Source organism: Pyrus communis, chromosome 8, assembly GCF_963583255.1.
Source record: "Pyrus communis chromosome 8, drPyrComm1.1, whole genome shotgun sequence".
Lineage (NCBI taxonomy): Eukaryota > Viridiplantae > Streptophyta > Magnoliopsida > Rosales > Rosaceae > Pyrus > Pyrus communis.
This window is the reverse complement of record NC_084810.1, coordinates 3027078-3039095: the sequence shown is the minus strand read 5'-3', so window position 1 is coordinate 3039095 and position 12018 is coordinate 3027078. Positions and strand designations below refer to the sequence as shown.

Sequence of the window (12018 nt, the reverse complement as noted above, 5' to 3'; positions counted from 1 at the left end):
GCTAAATTTTGGGGGGAATTTGGCATTGGTTTAGCATTTAGCATTTAGCTCAAAATTTCCCCTTGGGTTGGAGTGCGTTTGGGGGGAAATTTTGGGGGATAATTTGACTTTTAACCCACCATTGAAGTTGGTCTAAGGCTGAATCATATGACATTGCTGCAATAAACTGTTGACCACATGCTTTGACTTTTTCATCGGAATTTGTGGCAGTTGCTAGGGTTTCTACGGAGGTCAAAGAAGATGTGGTGCCTATTGAAGGAAAAGTTCTTTGGCAGGGAAGTATGTGGGATGTTATTCGTTTGCCTAGCTAAGACATACAAAGGGAGGACTCGTTGCATCCGGCGGTATGAGGATGTAAATAAATGTTGCATATCGGAAGTTCGCTAATCTTGCAAAGGTCGATAAGAAGTTAGTTAATTTGTCATACTGCCAATTGATTTATGCTGTTACTTTAATTAGGGTAGCAGACCAATGTAACTCATGTGTTAGATTTGAAAATTCATTACACATGAGAAAAGTGTGAAGAAATGTTTCCCATAGGAAGTTTACCAAACCCTCTATTGTCAATTTATTTTATGATGAAACTTCAACTTTTTTCATTCAGGTCCAGCAAAATTGTTTGTGTAATTCGAGTGCAAAGAGCCCCTTGTGTATGTCTCTTGGGTGTTTTGATACTGAAACATAACAAAAATAAAAAGAGGCAATACTGATTTGTAGAAGAAGATCAACTTATACGAAATAGGTTTATAGTTGCGTGATGTCTTAATTCAACATTACATTGCATTACATTATGGCTAAATAGCCAAAATGATCCTTGAAATTTGCATAACACATCACTTTGGTCCTTGAGATTGAAAATCAATAGAAATGGTCCTTGAGATTGTCCACCATCCATCATTTTGGTTATTCTGTTAAAAACTCCATTAAGTGTCCCGAAGCTCTTGGCCGGAAGTTTGGGTAATTTTCAAAGTTTCGTAACTCACTCGATTTTAGGAGTTTTTTTTTTCGTATTAATCTCCGCGTTGGGTGGTGCTCAAAAGTCGCATGCTTTTCTTGTACGCGTAGTGGAAAACATTATAAGTATATCTGTATATGTAATGTTGAAACTTATCCCTGCTGTAACTGTAGGAGGATGTTTAATAATCCTTTTGTCTTTTGGGGCATGTTATGGATCAGAGATAAATATGTGTTTGACTTTGATATATATTATATGTGTATATGGATCATTTTATGGAACGTGTGCACTCTGTTAGTTTATGGTTGTGATATATATGTGTTTGATCAGTATATGAGATGAGATATATGAATATTATATATATGCTGAACTGTGTTGTGATATATTATTGTGCATTGTCAGGATGGACGAGTCTGGTAGTGGTAGCGGTAACCAATCACAATCTACTAGTACACCTAGGACCCCGGATTCGAAACAACCATTGTTGTCACAAGGGGGGATGGGAGGTCAAGTTGTCGCTCACACTTTCAATAAAAAAAGAATGCCTTTTAGGATGGTTGATCAAGAGGACTTTAGAGATTGGATCCATGACTTGAATCCAAAGCATGAGCTTCCAAATAGGAACAAGGTGGCGGCAGCGGTTTTAAAATTGTATTTCATAGAGAAGGGAAAAATCAAGAGTGTGGTTGATTCATCAACAAGGGGAAGGGGCAAAAGGGAATGAACTTACTTAAGCTTCATTTTGGTTGCATGCACTTTCTTGTTTATAAACTATGTTTGGCTTTTGGTTTGTAACTTAATCTAAACTCATTCGGAAGTTTGGTTTGTAAAACTTAACTTATTTCATTTTGGTTGCATGCACTTTTAATTAACTAGTTTGGTAGACAATTGTGAACTTGAGCTTAACTTGTTTCATCCCGAAATATTTTGCTTTGGGATTCAAGTTAGGGATTTCGGTTCGGGATCCCGATCCGAACCAGCCCTAGTCACAGTTCATGAGCAGTATTGCTTCTGATCTAGTCAAGCTAAATTTCTTTAATTTAAACAAGAAATATAAACCGTCACCGTGCGTAGTCAACCTCTCTAGAATTCTTATCCTCACTACTTTAATGTGAAGATGACAATGAACTCAGAAAAGTCCCCTAATCTAACAATAAAAGTCGCCATGGGCGGCCTAATCGGGCCCCCGACAGCAGATTTGAGCAAGACTTGTCCTTACATAGTAGACATCTTGCTTGTTTCATAATTATGAGTTTAGAAATCGACTCTTTTTTTGTTTTATCTTTTATTATTTATTAATTTTACTTATTTTAAATATTATTGTTTTAATTTAAATATATTTAAAAAAAATAATGAACGTAACCATCAATGGCCCTACTACGTGGACTCTTTTTGTTTTTTGATATCCAAATAGAAGAAGAGTAATTTAAATATTATGGAAACTTTATCCTTTGCATTCTCCCTTTATATGCGTAGAAGATTAATAATGCTTCAATGATTCTATCCTCTACAAGATCTCTACAGTGAGTTGGGAAAAAAAAGTTGCAAACTAATGTTATTCTATCCTCTACAAGATCTTAGTTATATTGTAAATAGAGGCCTTTAAGGAAACGAATCTTAATTTTTTTTTTTCCAAAAAATAAGAATTAGTTGTGGGGACCACATCACATTGAACTTTAACGATTCGAAACATCATTTTTCAATGTGTATCTCATAGATCTTCCTTGCAAAATATTAGCAAAATAAAAAATATTTGAGGCATCTAATTAATTTCAAAGAAATTGATGAACACTTTGTTCTCTACGAAACATTGAAACTCCATTGTGATAATTAAATAGACAAATGATTTCGGATTGAATTGAATTTTTGTAAGGATCATCTATGAATCGAGACCTACAAAATAAACAGTTTGGATCGTTAAAATTTAATGTAGAGTCGGATCTACAATTAATCCCCAATTTTAAAAAAAAATTGGAAATCCCTTCTCTTAAAGTATAGTAAATTAAGAATAAAGCAACTACGTACATTTTATCCTTTTTTTAGCCCTTTCTAGACATTGATACGTGTCATCTCTAGTGATATGTTTTGTCTTATGAAGTCAAATACAACGAAATAGTTTTTAGTTAGATTGCAGCTAAAAAGACTAGGAAATTATTTTAAGAGATCCTTAAAAAATTTCTTCTCCAATTATATTCTCTAAGTTAGGAATGTTTTTTTATTTTTTTTTTTTTTTTTTGGTTTTTGGTTGAACAAACGATATTATCTATACTAAAGGGGGGAAATGATAGGTTTAGCCTCATAATTGGCTAGCAATAATGTGGTTCAAACTTGTATTTGACAAGAATCGAACCTAAAACCTCTTACTTACAAGTAAAGAGAAATATCACTATACCGTAATACTAAGTGACTCTAAGTTAGGAAGTTATAATTGTGGACTAATCTCTATCTCAAGAAGTGGATTGAAAGTGTGATTGGAAATGAACATTTTCAAATCCTCTCTAAACTTTAGCTAGGATCTCATTTAGGTAGTTCGCTGTAGATGCTCTAACTCATCATTTATGTAATATACAAATAGATAAGAATAATACTTGATCATTAAAATAGTCATTATTTTAATTATATATGAAAGAACCACGTGTCCTTTCTAAAGAGAGACAGACTAATCTAATCAGATCAAGATTCAAAGGTACGTTGGTGACTGGTCCATATCGCTACCGAGCTCATACAGAAAGTGAGGCACAAAGGAGAGCCCGTGACAAACCATCAGTCGTCGTCGTGGCACCAACACATCCACACACATAGTATTGTACACAGTATATATATCATTACCAGAGCCTATCTAAAACACCCATTACTTACAGCGTACGCAAATGCTAAGTATGGAAGAAAAGGCATTTGCAGGGAAGAGCTTGTACGGTGGTTCTCTTCCTGTTCCTAGTGTTCAAGAATTAGTACAGAAGCCAATACTCACAATCCCACCCAGATACGTACAGCCTCTTCATCAAGAGATCATCAGTTCTGATCATCATGCTCATCAAATACCATCCATTGACATGCAGATATTGATTTCCCAAAAATCAACCATTTCTGAATCTGAACTAGCCAGGCTCCATTTTGCTTGCCAAGAGTGGGGTTTCTTTCAGGTAATTAAATTACCTAGCCTTTGTCACTTAAATCTTTCATCAAATAGTGCTGATTGTTTTTTGCCCACGAGTTCGAGGAATTTGCCGATGATCATTTAGTCTAGTATAATCTAGTCTTCGTTGGCGATATGAAGAGCAGTACATAACTATGTAATCATGTAATTATATATATATATATATTTCACCTCAAGTTAAGCTTAATTAGTAGTCCACTTCTATATCAAACTTTCCCAACGATTTGATTTGTCGTTGGTTGAAATTCATGTTAGCAACAAGTGAGTCAAACTTAAAAACAGCCAGCCCACCCTTTTGGAAATTCATGGCTTCGACCTTTTGGTTATTTAAGGACCGTTTTACGGATAAAACCATTTTAGCTATCAATCGAATGGGCTGATCTGAAAAATATTGAGGTTTCGTAACAAAATCAAGTGGCAATATGGAGTGTAGTTCAGTTACTATAAGAACATGTAAAATCTCTTCTCTTCGATTTGGGATTCATACTGTCAACACCCTTACTCACGTGTGGTGAGTTTTCAAGCCTAACACATGAACAACACAAATTGGATAACGTGAAGTACATGTGGCCGTTGGACTTTATATGTGAGACCGCCCCCTTACTCAGGTGAAGTATGGTGCATACTAAATTGGCTACTTTCTAGGCCTAACCTATGTTTTTTTCACCTGTCCTGCATACTAAATTTTAGAATTTGCTATTTCGTAGGTTTTTTTTTGGCCATAGTATTCACTCTATATATTTTTACAGTTGGTAAACCATGGTGTGAGCTCTTCCTTGTTGGAGAAAATGAAGACAGAAACTCAAGAGTTCTTCAACCTACCCATGGAAGAGAAGAAAAAATTTTCGCAACAGCCAGGAGACATTGAAGGTTTTGGACAAAATTTTGTAGTTTCTGAAGACCAAAAACTCGATTGGGCTGACACTTTCGTCTTGACCACCCTTCCTGCCCAACTGAGGAGGCCTCATCTACTCCCAAAACTCCCTTCTCCTTTCAGGTCCTCTCGTGATTCCAAGTAAATATGTTTGTCTATGATTTTGTGCAATATGAATGTGAATGCACGAATATATCCAAGAATAATGTTATTTAGTAAAACAAAAAAACAAAAAATCTGATTTTATTTCTGACAATCTCTAGTTGAGTACTGACATAAGTGAGTGTAACATACAGACTTACTTCTATTAACACGTGTTACTAATGAAATCATTTTTATGTGTCTAATAATATTATTGATAGATATCAGTGCATTAGGGCATCTATGTTATATTCATCCTAACATGATTTTCCTATACTAAACTCAGGTGTCGAATTAGTTTTTTTATATTGGTCCTTTTTATGAGGTAAAATATTGTTTCAAATCTTTTGAATCTATACGCATAGGTACGCTACATAATTCATAAAATGTATCCAGAACAATGAACTAGAATAGTACGTACCTACGTGTATATCATGATTATCACCATGGTGAAACCCTAATTATGGCACCAATATTTAATAAAACCATCATCGACATTAATCCAATTTTCTATTTTATATTTGAAAGACTAAAAACAATTTATTTTAGGGTGTTTTAGGGATACACCTAGAGTCACATCCCGACCCAGGACGGATCACTTTCCCGGCCCGCTCCACCACCGTAGCACGATATTGTCCGCTTTGGGCTTACCATTCCCTCACGGTTTTGTTTTTGAGAACTCACGAGCAACTTCCCAGTGGGTCACCCATCATGAGATTGTTCTAGCCCCCTTTTCGCTTAACTTCGGAGTTCCTACGGAACCTGAAGCCAGTGAGCTCCCAAAATGCCTCGTGCTAGGTAGAGATAGGAATATACATTTAAGGATCACTCCCCTAGGCGATGTGGGATGTCACACCTAGGGCTGGTTTGGTATGGGATACCGAACCGAAACTCTTGTTCCGATTCTCAAACCGAAGTTTTCAGGAATCCCAATTTCAAGACCGATCCCAAACCAAATTTTCAAGAATCCCGAAATAGTTTTTGGCTCATGTGTCAAAACAATTATAACAACATAGAAACTTCGTTTACAGCTAAGCATATAGTTCATGTAGCTAAAGTAGCAAATACACTCACGAATTCAGAGAAAGTCTCGGCAAAACATTCTGCTATTACAACATTCATTGAAAAATAAAGAAAACTATCCTTCCCTAGAATCTCCAAGGCAAGAAACCAAACTCATTGGCCTAAATTCTCTCATGCCTGTAAAGAAAGAGAGGGGACTGTAAGAAACATAGAATTCAAATATGGATGGTATCTTGCTAATAAACAAATCTAATCCACCATGTTTTATGAAGGCTTTGTGGTTAAAAATTCCAAAAATTAATACCGTGAACAGATTAAAAAAAATGAATTTATTTAAACTTGCCTTGCTAGCAATGTTGTTGGAAACACAAAACCCTAGAATTCAAACGAAATGGAAAACCCCCACATCCAAACCCTAGAATTCAAATGCCCAAATTAAAAATGAATTGAAGCCGCAAATAGACTTTACCACATCAAGATTACCAGACAAGGCTGGTCCAGAGATTTTTGAGGTTCGGGGCGACGTAAAAAAATGTGCCCTCATTTCATATAAAAAAAATGCATGTTTTCATATGTAAGACATCGATACAATTATATTTAGAAAAACACTTCAAACTCAATAATTTAGAAACATGGAATAATTAATTTATTTTGTATCAAGAGAAGGAAACTAAAAAACTTTGGGCTTACAAGTAGATAGATTATGAGTTTTGTTTTCCATCTGAACTTTTAAAGTGTTTTTGTATAAATCGTGAGTTATTTTTTCTTATTTACTAACCTTGTCAATATACGACTAAAAAAATATTAATATTTTTGAGTCTTTAAGAATATGTATAAGTAATGAATGAACACTAAATTAAACTTTTTGATGACACGTAATATTATTTGCATATTTGATCTAAAAATTTAGTCTACGCATTACTCTTTGCTGAAGATTAGACTTGAATTGGAGTGGCTATTTAAAAATAGCAACTTACATAGCTACTAACTAGTAAATAAATTAAGAACCAAACAAAAATTTGTAAAAATTGAAAAAAAATAAACATGCAGATAACATTTCGAACTTAGACCTCTCGTTAATTTTAAACAACAAAGACCATTGCTTCTAATTAAACTTCTTTATCATTTGGCCAAATTTTATAAATTTATACTGTTATAAAAAAAAATTTGTAAAAATTGGAATGTAAATAAGCACACATGATGTTTTGAACCTAAGACCTCCTCATTAATTTTAAACAACAAAACCACTAGTTCTAGTTAAATTTCTTTGTTACTAAACCAAATTTTATAAATTTATACTCTTATAAAAACATATATAAATATACCACCCTAATAATTTTGGTGCCCCCAATTTTTTGGGGCCTCAGACGGTCGCCTTGCCTACACTGGGCCTGGGCCGAGCCTGTTACTAGATGAAGACAAGAATATTACCTTAATGAAGAGAGAATTAAAAGGAAGCAGAGGTGGCTGTATTGATTATCAAATGCAGAGGAAGTTGTCAAATGCAAAAAGAAAATGGAAGACCGGAGTCTGGATGTAGTGTGAAGGTAAGGGGGAAAGAGTGAAAGAGTGGAGGTCGAGAGAGAGAGAGAGAGAGAGAGAGAGAGAGAGAGAGATTTGTGGGTCTGAACTGAAAGGAGTACAGGAGTAGGGAGGTAAGGAAGTGAAGGTGAGGTGAGGTCAAAGAGTTTGGCGGAGAGGTCAAATAGTGAAGGTGAAGGTGAGGCTGGGTTTCATTTTGAATGAACGGTTGAGATTAATTATCAACCAATCCAATGGCTTATAATATCTAAATCTATATATATTTTCACTTCAGTTCGGTTTGTGATTAGCGAAAAAATCGTGAGACTGATTCCCGTACCGAAAAGGTCGGGATCGGTACCAAAATTTTTGGGATTTCTGGTTTGGTTTCAGGAATTTTTTGGTACGGTTCGGAATTTTCGGTATTTTTTTTCCACCCCTAGATACAAATACGTACAAAAATATTCTACCAATTAGTTTACCTATTTACAAATTGATGATGAGCAAATAACTTATTTTTATAGGTAAATTATTTACATGTATTATTAAATATATTGAGCAATAGTAATATGCAATTGGCCCTTTATCACAATGGTGGAAATGAATTAAGCTTTTACATGATGGTGTGGGTTTAAACTCTACCGGTGGCTAATCTAACAAAATCTATTTTTTGACAAAAAAAAAAAGCAACAATAATATGTATTGTCAAATAATTAATTTATATTTTTATTTAAACTATAGGTAAATTATTTTTTAATACAAAATAACAACCCTTTATTATGTAGGTAGTTTATTTTGCATGCATATAGGGCACATTTTATTAGTATAAGATATATGTAAAATTAATAAGTAAATTAATTTTGAATCAAACAATATTGCTTTATTTTGTACGAAAATTATTTTGCATATATTGTAACATATTTTAGGCACAATATATCATTGTAAGATATATGTACAAATAATTCACCTATATTTTTATAATGCAGAGAGACTTTAGAAACTTACTCATTGGAACTGAAAAACCTAGCCATGACTATCCTATCACAAATGGAAAAAGCTTTGCAGATGGAAACCAACGAAGCGACCAACATATTCGAAGGTGCATTGCAAGCGGTGAGGGTGAACTATTACCCTCCGTGTCCTCAGCCGGGGAAAGTCCTCGGTCTAACCCCTCACTCTGATGGTGCAGCTCTCACCATCCTCCTACAAGTCAATGAAATGGATGGCCTCCAAGTAAAGAAAGATGGGATTTGGGTTCCTGTGAAGCCACTACCAGATGCATTTATTGTGAATATTGGAGACGTTCTAGAGGTAATGATTTTCACTGATAACTTTATCCTTTTGAATATCATCTTGCTCGATACGTAGATGAAAACGTTATCCAACTGTCATTTTCATACCATTGACCATCAGGTGATCAATTCTTTCTTAACTACATATAGATATTCAAAATTAATTTACACCGTTACGTAGAAAAATATCTGGTAAAAAAGAATTTTACTCCAACATTACTCAGTACCAATTTTATAAGTGTATATAAAGAGTGTAGTGTTGCGAACAAGAGTTAGTTGAGTTAGTAAGAATCGTTCTCTTTACTAGACCAAAACTTAAGTTTGAGTCTCGCTGCTAGCAATCTCTCTTGGTGAGCGATTTGTAAAAACAAAAAAAAAAAGGCTAAAACCCCCCTCTATAAGTCCTCAAAGAGGCATGTGGTATGCCTTGGACTTGGAATGGGTAGTCTCCCCCTGCTCTAAACTTTCTGTTATATAAAAAAAAAGAATATAGTGTTATCCATGTCATGTTTACTGACTATGTTGTTAAGCATGTGAATCTTTCACACATAGCTTAATCTTCAATAACTTTTTACTGCGTGAGTGTGTCCTATATTTTGTGAGAAATGTCTTGAACAATTAATTATTTCAAACAAAAGCTTGATCCTTAATAATTTAGACCTATTGCAGCTGTTGCCTTTTATTTTTTGTGTTTAAATATATGCATGTATACGTGGCAGATTATAACAAATGGGACGTATCGTAGCATTGAACATCGTGCAACTGTGAACTCTGAAAAAGAAAGGCTCTCAATCGCCACATTTTACAACCCCGGAGTTGATGGTGAAATATGCCCGGCCTCTAGCTTGATCACTGAGCAAACACCTGCAGCATTTAAAAGGCTGAGTGTTAAAGAATATTTCAAAGCATTTTTTCAACGTAAGCTTCATGGAAAATCTTTTCTTGACGAGTTGAGGATTAAGTGATGATGTTAAGCAGTAGAGAAATTACTCTGAAGAGAATAAAAAGGATTATGTAAATTTCTGAAAGGAATAAAAAGGTGTATGTTGTAAAATTAATATTGCCCAAATGATGTCTTAATTGTCAGAAATTATCATCTAATAATAAGTTTGGACACCATTCTCTGTTATCATGAGACAAATCTGAAGTAATATTAGGGAGATTATAATTTTGTATTATATTAGTGTATTATCTTTTGTGACAAGTGATGCATACAATTAATATCCAATGAGATAAATTAATTAATAAGCATGACACATACACATCAATTATCACATTAAATGGTACACTAATGGTTAAAAAATGCGATCTCTCAAAAAAATATTGACAAACTATAGTTATCTTTTTTTATTTTATTTTATTGGATATGATGCTTTATTTATTAGGGAAACTAACAAAAATTTCAAAAATATTTTGTTTTAATGAAAAGGGACAAATAAAAGTGTAGTGAATAATATCCAGTAAAGGTAAAAATGTGGTTTTTCGTTAAAAGTGAACAGTATCAGGGAGTATTTCGTTAAAACTCCATAATTTATTTGACAAACTTATAGTTGAAAACTTTAACCGTGAGTGCATCACAATTAATTTATTACTTAAACATCCCAAAATTTAAAGGGAATTTTAATGAAAAGCTTCCGGTACTGTTCACTTTAACGAAAAACCACATTTTTACTCTATAAAGTCAATCTTGGTAGTATTCACTTACAACACTTTTTTGTCATTTTCATTAAAACTCAAAGTTTTCAAGCAATTTTCATTAGTTTTCCTAATTTTAAAAGGACATGAAATTGTTACATATTCCATCACTTTACAACACTTATCACATGACCTAAGACTAACACTATTATGTAACCAAGTTCCCAGAAATATCCTCATTACACTCAAGTTTTTGCACTCAAGCTAGTTCAGTAATTCCACGTCTCTATCCAATTGAAGGTCTTAAAGTCTATGATCAAATCGTTTACACTACAAAGTAATATGCTCTACGGTACCGTTTGATATGCAGACAGGATGAAACGGAATGGAGGTTACGTTTAGTGTACGTTTAGGTCGGAATGGAATGAAGGATTAAATGACAATCGTACCCATCCACTCCGACGAGTTCGACCTTACTTGAGCCACCGCCAACGGGTTCAACATCATCCCTCACATCTTCCGCCTAATCCTTGTCGTCCTATCCCTCGAGCGACAACGTCAGCCACGTCCTGCAAGTGGGGTGGTCTTGAGGTTTTCTTGGCAGAGGGCAACGGTCTTGTCGTGGGACTAGCAGGGAGGAGGGAGGCGGCAGAAGGAAGGTAGGGTTGGGTTTAGATTGGCTTACTGGGATTGGGTTAGCTTGGGTTGCTGGGTTTGTGGTGGAGGAGGAAGAGGCTATAAGAGAGAGGGAGGTTATGGGAGTGAGAGGGTAGAAAGTGAAATTAATGAAAAAAAGAGGGGTATTATTGTCCAAAAAGTTATAATTTGGTGTTCCAAGGGCTGGAACAAGTCGTTCTAGGGGGAGGGTGACACAAAAAATTGACTAAAATCCGTTTCACAGGACAACACATCCTAGGAAAATTGGCACCAGACGTTGGACGAGTGCGTCCCATCCCACTGCGTTCCATCCATCCCACGTACCAAATGGTACCTAATGGATTACACTAGTACTATCACCTTATATGTCATGTAACAGATTTGACCCAAACTAAATTCGAGCAGGTGACATTTCATTTTACTTTTAAGAGCAAAAAGTAATACTTCCCGTTCTCCCAAACTAAAATAAACAATTTATTACGATTTCCTTCAAATAACCTGAAAATGAAATTACAAAGGTTCCAAAATCTAGAATAAACGTAGAAAACATCTAATGTGCACAATGTTGTCAAAATAGCTACAAAACATTTAATGTTTTCTAAAATGAACAAAAATCTTGTACAGCTCTTCAAATATACACCAAAACATGTGTCAACTTCTCACCCAAGCTGCTGAAACGGAAGGGAAAAAGTGTGAGTTGCAAAGCTCAGTAAGCAACATTATCTTAAATGAAATTATTCGAATGCATAGTCAAAGGAGATGG

General features: G+C 34.7%; 1 protein-coding gene across 1 annotated transcript; it reads left to right on the top strand.

The window, feature by feature from the left end:
- The first annotated feature begins 3786 nt into the window (after nucleotides 1-3786).
- Nucleotides 3787-10082, top strand: LOC137742665 (protein SRG1-like). Its single transcript, XM_068482589.1, has 4 exons — nucleotides 3787-4098; nucleotides 4862-5109; nucleotides 8658-8982; nucleotides 9683-10082. The coding sequence occupies exons 1-4, from the start codon at nucleotides 3826-3828 to the stop codon at nucleotides 9926-9928; spliced, it is 1092 nt and encodes a 363-aa protein (XP_068338690.1). The 5' UTR covers nucleotides 3787-3825; the 3' UTR covers nucleotides 9929-10082.
- Nucleotides 10083-12018: the final 1936 nt, after the last annotated feature.

Excerpts from the sequence above, each read along its gene's own strand:
- LOC137742665 (XM_068482589.1), top strand. The coding sequence starts at position 3,826 with ATGCTAAGTATGGAAGAAAAGGCATTTGCAGGGAAGAGCTTGTACGGT. Across the intron at positions 5,110-8,657 it reads AAACTCCCTTCTCCTTTCAG|AGAGACTTTAGAAACTTACT; the intron begins GTCCTCTCGTGA and ends TTTATAATGCAG. Across the intron at positions 8,983-9,682 it reads ATATTGGAGACGTTCTAGAG|ATTATAACAAATGGGACGTA; the intron begins GTAATGATTTTC and ends TATACGTGGCAG.